Source organism: Gracilinanus agilis, unplaced genomic scaffold (assembly GCF_016433145.1).
Source record: "Gracilinanus agilis isolate LMUSP501 unplaced genomic scaffold, AgileGrace unplaced_scaffold56043, whole genome shotgun sequence".
Taxonomy (NCBI): domain Eukaryota; kingdom Metazoa; phylum Chordata; class Mammalia; order Didelphimorphia; family Didelphidae; genus Gracilinanus; species Gracilinanus agilis.
Window position 1 is genome coordinate 1 of NW_025391403.1, and position 7008 is coordinate 7008.

The 7008-nt window shown below is 59.3% G+C and overlaps 2 protein-coding genes across 2 annotated transcripts; one reads left to right on the forward strand and one right to left on the reverse strand.

Moving 5' to 3' along the window:
* Positions 1-11: 11 nt before the first annotated feature.
* GPHA2 (glycoprotein hormone subunit alpha 2) lies at positions 12-563 on the forward strand (the record flags this gene model as incomplete). Its single annotated transcript, XM_044684791.1, has 2 exons — positions 12-218; positions 332-563. Coding segments are annotated over 2 exons (309 nt in total), but the record flags the coding sequence as incomplete, so codon positions are not given.
* On the reverse strand, positions 560-6897 carry LOC123256102 (serine/threonine-protein phosphatase 2A 56 kDa regulatory subunit beta isoform-like; the record flags this gene model as incomplete). Its single annotated transcript, XM_044684790.1, has 7 exons — positions 560-1323; positions 1431-1532; positions 4937-5064; positions 5823-5942; positions 6110-6160; positions 6251-6304; positions 6784-6897. Coding segments are annotated over 7 exons (708 nt in total), but the record flags the coding sequence as incomplete, so codon positions are not given.
* Positions 6898-7008: the final 111 nt, after the last annotated feature.

The following is a 7008-nucleotide window of genomic DNA, read 5'->3' on the forward strand; positions in this document are numbered from 1 at the left end:
CGGGGCGGGGCTCACCCCCCGCCGTCCTTTCAGCCTTCAACGTGACTGTGCGGAGTGACCGCCGGGGCACCTGCCGGGGCTCCCACGTAGCGCACGCCTGCGTGGGCTACTGCGAGTCCAGCGCCTTCCCCTCCCGCCACTCGGTGCTGGCGGCCAGCGGCTTCCAGCACAACATCACGTCCGTCTCGCAGTGCTGCACCATCAGCCGCCTGCAGAAGGTCAGGAGCCCGGGGCGCGGGGCTGGGCGAGGCCAGGCTGGCGCGGGCAGGGAGGGCCGGGGGCAGCCCGAGGAGGTGCCAGCGAGCCCGGGGCCCTCTTCCTCCGTGCCCAGGTGAAGGTGGAACTGCAGTGCCCGGGGAGCCGGCGGGAGCGGCTGGAGATCTTCACGGCTCGGGCCTGTCAGTGCGACATGTGCCGCCTGTCCCGCTACTGAAGGGTCCCGGAGCCCTCCGGCCCCCTGAAGCCTCGGCTCCCCCCGCCCCCAGGCCCCAGCCTGCCCGGGGTGGGGGCGGGGCAGGGCCCTCCCCTCCCAGCTCTCCCCAAATAAAGCGAGCAGCTCTGCAGTTTCTCTCTTTATTCAACCCACCCCCAAGAGTGGGAAGGGGGGGCAGGGCGTGATTCGTGTAGGACCCCCCCATCCCCAGGACCTCGGGGCCCCTCTCCCCTGCCCCTCCCCAGCCCCTCCCTGCCCAATAAATAAAAAGAGGAAGAAGTTTTGCAGGGGGAGGGGCGCCCCAAGACTGAGGCTGGGGGAGGGCAATAAATATATCCCGGAGTCCATGGGTTGGGCAGGGAGAGAGGGAGGGCCCTCGCGCTGGCACGAGGTGCTCCCAGGGTGGGTCCAGGGTCTTTTGGGGTGAGGTGGGAGGGGTGAATGGGGCCCCTGAAGCTACCGGAGCCCAGCCTGGGGGGGTGCCAACCCCTCGCTGCCAGCTCCCGGGGCCCTTGGCCCATCAAGTCCGTCTGGGATGGCTAGAGAGCTCTGCCCCCCAGATGCCCCAGGGCCTTCCCTCTCCCCCAGGCCAGGCCATCCCCACGTCTGGCACGGGCGGGCAGGCAGGTGGGGAGGGGGCTTGCCTCACAGTCTGGCACGGCCCCGGGGGGCAGGGTGGGGGTTGGGGAGCAGTGGGGCTGGGATGAATGGTTCAACTGCCTGTGTGTATGTGGCGGGGTGGGGGGTCTCTCTAGCTCTGCTCCCCTCCTGGAGCTGGCCTGGCCCCGAGCCGCTGCAGCGAGCCTTCGTCCGCCCCCTGGAGCCTCCGCAGCCGGAGCTCCTCCAGGCCCTTCCACAGCTCCTGCCGTTCCCGGGCCTTCTGCTGCTCCCTGCAGGGCGAGGGGGGAGACAGGGGCCACAGGGGTCAGGAGGCCCCCAGCGGGCTCCGGGCAGACGCCCCCCACCCCGAGCGGCGCCCTCCTCCGGCCCGACTCACTGCTGCTTCTCCAGTTTGTAGGAAGCCGTGAGCTCGTCGAAGAGCTTTCCATTCATCTCCATGAAGGTTTTGAGCACGTTGTAGATGAGAGACACGATGGTCCTGGGGATGGCAGAGAGGGAGATGAGCCGGGGAGAGGGCCACGAAGAGCCCAGCTCCCAGCTCGGGGGCCGCCCCAGGGTCTCTGGGGCTGACAGAGCCCCCTGCAGCGCAGGGCTGGCAGCGAAAGAGGCCTGAGAGGGGCCCATGTGCCCAGCACTGTGCCGGGAAGAGAGAGGGACCAGCTTGTCTCACCCCCGCTAGAGGATGGGACACTCGGGGGTGGCTTGGTGGATAGAGCCAGGCCTAGAGATGGGGGGGGCAGAGGAGGTCCTGGGTTCTCATCTGGCCTCAGACACGTCCTAGCTGGGTGACCCTGGGCAAGTCCCTTAACCTCCGTTGCCCAGCCCTGACTGCTCTCCTGCCTTGGAACCACAGTATTGGGGTTTAAAAATAAGTAAACAGGGGACAGCTGGGTAGCTCAGTGGATGGAGAGCCAGGCCTAGAGAAGGGAGGTCCCAGGTTCAAATCCGGCCTCAGACACTTCCCAGCTGGGTGACCCTGGGCAAGTCACTTAACCCCCAATACACAGTATTGACTCCAAGATGGAAGGTAAGGGTTAAAAAAAAAAAAAAAAAAAAAACAGAGCAGAGGCAGCTGGGTGGTTCATCGGATAGAGCCAGGACTAGAGACCAGAGATCTTGAGTTCAAATGTGACCACAGATACTTCCCAGCTGTGTGACCCTGGGCAAGTCACTTGACCCCCATTGCCTACCCTGACCACTCTTCTGCCTTGGAACCAATACATAGTACTGACTCCAAGATGGAAGGTAAGGGGTTAAAAAAAAAAAAAGTAAATAAATAAAAAGAAACCGATCGGACACCTGACCTCTGCTGCCCAGTCTGTCCCAGCTCCCGGTTCTGACCTCTGGGGCCAGCAGAACGTGGGGCTCCCCTTCTAAAGCTTCAAGCCAACTGTCCTGCCTCGGCTCCCCCTCCCAAGGCTTCCCCAGGTGAAGCCTCTTCATTCCCTCCATGAAGTCCTCTGAAGGGAACTGGAGGCCCTTCGCCAGCCTGGTTCCCCCCAGCCCAGGTTTGCCCTGTCCCAGACTCTTAGCAGGGATGAGCTGGGCATTTAGGGACAGACCCAAGTTCGGAAACACAGAATTTCAGAGTGCAGAAGGCCCTTCCATGACCTGAGATGGCCTCATTTTATAGATAAGGAAACTGAGGCCCAGAGAGGGTAAGGGATCTACCCAGGGTCACACAGGTATTGAGTTTTACAAGGCATGGGAGTAGTTCTACATCAGTCTGTCACCCTGAGGTGCATTAAGAGAGACAGAGCAGGGCAGCTGGTAGCTCAGTGGATAGAGAGCCAGGCCTAGAGATGGGAGGTCCTGGGTTCAAATCTGGCCTCAGACACTTCCCAGCTGTGTGACCCTGGGCAAGTCACTTGACCCCCAATACACAGTATTGACTCCAAGTTGGAAGGTGAGGGTTAAAAAAAAAAAAAAAAAAAAAGACAGAGCAGAGGCAGCTGGGTGGCTTAGTGGATTGAGCCAGGACTAGAGACCAGAGATCTTGGGTTCAAACATGACCACAGATACTGCCTAGCCAGGTGACCCTGGGCAAGTCCCTTAACCTCCACTGCCTAGTCCTTACTGCTCTCCTGCCTCGTAATCGATGCTTAGTAGTGCTTCTAAGACACAAGGTTAGAGTTTCTAAGGGAAACTAATAGATTAAGAGAAGAGGGTCACAGCGTTGGGGGCTCGGGGTGTCCAAAGGGCGTCTGCTGTCCTTTAGGAAGGCCAATGACAAGCTTGGCCAAGGTCTGGTGGGGGGCGAGCGCGTGGGTGGAAGGCCTCAAGGATCAATGGAAGAAATGGGGCAGCTTCAAGGGGAACAACGAGAGCTGAGTTCAGAGCCTTGGCGGGTGAAAGGGATGAGGGTTAGGCTTGTCCTGCTCAGCTCCAGAGGGCCAAAGGGGAGCCCTGGGGAGCCCCGGAGGAAAGGCTGCACATCCAGAGAACCTTCCTGACCCCTCTAGCTCTCCCAGGTGGAAGGGGTTGCCAAGAGAGGAGATGAGCTTCCCATCCCTGGAAGTCTCCAAGCAGAGGATGCAGGACCACTGCTCGACAACTTCCCAATGAGGAATCGTCCAGGTCCTTTCTGCCTCTCAAATTCCAAGAGTCTCTGCAAGATGGTGCTAGAGGGTTGGGAGAAGGACTTCCAAAGACAAAACATCTAGTGCTGCTGAGAGGGGGCTTAGAACAGGGGATGGCAGGGATGGGAGAGAGCTTAGAACATGGAATGACAGAGCCAGGAGGGACCTAGAACAGGGAATGTCACAGCTGGAAGGGGGCTTGAAACAGGGAATATCAGAGCAGCCAAGAGGGATCTAGAACAGGGAGTGTCAGAGCCAGGAGGGGGAGCTTAGAACAAAGAATGTCAAAGCTAAGAGGAACCTAGAACAGGGAATATCANTATCAGAGCTGGGAAAGGGTTTGGAACAGAGAATGTCAGAGCCAAGAGGGACCTAGAACAGGGAGTGTCAGAGCCAAGATGGGAGCTTAGAACAAGGAATGTCAGAGCCAAGAGGGACCTAGAACAGGGAATATCAGAGCTGGGAGAGGGCTTGGAACAGGAAATGCCAGAGCCAGGAGGGGCCTCAGACCAGACAATGGCAGAGCTGGGAAGGGCTGCAGGGCACAGACCGCCCATGGCTCCAGGCCATCTTCCACTGAGCTGGCACACAGATATCCCTAAAGGCCAGGTCTACCCATGTTCCACACATCACAGCATCTCTTCAAGGGCTCCCTCTGACCTCCAGGATTTAATATGGAATCCCGTTGGCTCTTACAGCCCTTCGCCCCTTCCTGCCCCCCCCCCAGCCTTGTACTTCTTCTTACCCTTTCTCGCCCTCCTGCCCTCCGTCTCCACGCGGTGACCCTGGCTTCCCAGCTATTCCCTGAACAAGGTGCTCCCTACATTTCCCCAGGGTCCACCATGCTGGGAATGCTGCCTCCCTTGTCTCCCCTCCTGGCTTCCTTTGAGCCTCAGCTCAGATCCTCCTTCTCCAAGAAGCCTTCCCTGATTTTCCTCGACATAGAGCCTTCCCTGCACTCTGTCTGATTCTGTCTCTGTCGTGTCTGTACCCAGGTATTGGCACGAGGTCTCTGCAATCAGACTCTAAGCTCCCTGAGGGCAGGGGCCGATTTTGCCTTTCTTCGTGCCCCCGAGGGCTGAGTACATGCCTGGCACACAGTAGGTACCAAATAAACAGTTTTGGAACATGAAAGGTCCAAGCCGGGGGAGATCACGCAGGTTCCATCCCCTCCTTGGACCAAGGGAGGGCCATAGCCTGGGGAGGAACAACAATGGGCCGGTGGGGCTGGTGTGGGACAATCGGATCCAGGCCAGAGTCCTCCACTTGGGCCTCCTCTTCCCCCTCCCCAGTGGGCACTCACGGGTTCCAGTGCTCTTTGGAGACTCGGTAGAGGGTCCCGTACACAGCGGGCAGCACAGTGTGGCAATTGTCCTCAATGAGGCTCAGGATGTACTCATTGTTCCAGAAATACAGAGCCCGCTCTGCAACCTGCGGACACGGGATGGCCAGGTGGGTGCCTGAGGCCGAGACCCAGACCCGGGACCCCCCTATAAGCTTCCTTCTGGTCTCAGGGTCGGACAGAGCCAGGCTCTCTCTGCTGACCGCCAAGAGGGCAAGGGAGAGTCCTCGGTCACAGATATTGGTTGGAGGGGCTCTCGTCTTACACAAGAGGAAACTGAGGCTCAGAGAACCAAAGGAGCTGGGCTTTAGACCCTCCTCCAATTCCAAAGCCAGCTCTCTTTCTCACTGCCCAAACCAGAAGGGCTCTCAGGGCTCTTCCGGTCCAACTCTCCTATTTTACAGTTGTGAACACTGAGGCCCAGAGAGGGTAAGGGACTGCCAACAACTCACAGAGATGGGATTAGAGCCCAGGCAGCATCCATTGTGATATGTGGGGGTCGGGGTAGGGACTTGGGAGGGGAGGCCCCATGCCTCGGACTGAGGGGAAACTAGTTTTAGTGCTGGAAGGAAGCTCAGAGGTCATCCTTTACGGGTGGGGAAACTGAGGCCCAGAGATGCCAGTGATTGCCCACGGTCACACAGGCAGAGAGCAGTAAGGATGGGCCTCAGTTTCCCCACCTACAAAATAAGGGCCTCTTTCTGCACTAAATCCCAAGACGTGAGACCGGCCAGTTTCCCCACACATGAAGTGTGAGGGCCAAAGGATGTCTGGGGGACGCCCGGGCCGTGTCTGTCCGTCTGCTCTCCTTCCCCCTCCCCATCCTTCTCTCTCTCTCTCTCCGCACCTGGAAGTGGGGGCTGGAGACGCATCGGGCAACCTGTTTGAAGAGTGGCTCTTGAATCTTGACAAACTGGGAGGGCTCGATGACGTCCAGAATCTCCTCCATCTCCCCCAGGAACATCACCTGCCACAGAGAGGAGGAACGGGGGTGTCAGGCGCTCCCCCAAGGTGGGCAGGGCAGCCGAACTTCAACCTCTGCCCCCTCGTTCGGGATCGCCCCTGCGGACACTTGGAGGGCCTCAGTTTCCCCCCCGGTCCCTTCCCCAGCCCCTCCTGGAACCTCCCTGGTACCTCCTTCTGGGTGCAGGTTTTAGGCCAGTATTTTAGCAATCCCCGGATCACCTGTGGAGCAAAGGGGGATCAGAGGGAGGGAGTAAAGAGGCCCCACTCTCCCCCAAGGAGGCTGGGCAGCCCCGGTGCCCCGGCACTCACATGCTCGGTCAGGGTGGCATCCTTTTCCAGGAATTGTACTACGCAATATGCCAGCTACAGAGGGCCGGAGACAGCCAGGCGGACAGCCAGACAGGAGAAAAAGAACAGGGTGGGGTGAACACAGGCAGCGTAAAGGGGGCGCCCTAGTCTCAGGGATGCCAAGCTGGGAGGGATGCCGGGATCACAGACTTGGGGCTGGAGGAACCTCAGAGGCTATTGTTGTCACCGCCGCCGCCCCATTTTACAGATAAGGAAACTGAGGCCCATAGAGGAAATATGACTGGCTCAAGGTCACGGCCAAGCTGGTATGAACCCCCCAAATCAGCATCTCTCCACTATCCCAGGGTATGCCTCGGAAATTTCAGATGGGCAGGCTTGGGTTCAAATTCCTCCTTTTGGTTAGCCTTGGGTGGTCCCTTGTGAAGTGAAGGGGCTTTGCTGGGAGGTCTCAGAGGTCCTTTTGGGCCATGAGGCCTCTGGTTCTATGTGGGACACTGGACCGGGCCAGGAACTGGGGGAGGGGGGAGGCTCACCTGGGCATGGAAGTTGGACAGGGATTTAACCGAATGGAGGGGGATCAGCACGCGGACCAGGAACTGTTTGTGCTCCGTCTTCAGGGGCAAAGCAAACCCATTGATGATGCTGGGGAGGAAAAAGAGGAGACAAAAGGGGAGAAGGAAGAGAGGAGGGCAAGAGGAGGAGGAGGGGAGGGAAGGGGAGAGAGGAGGGAGGAGGGAGCAGAGAGGAGGGGAGGGAGG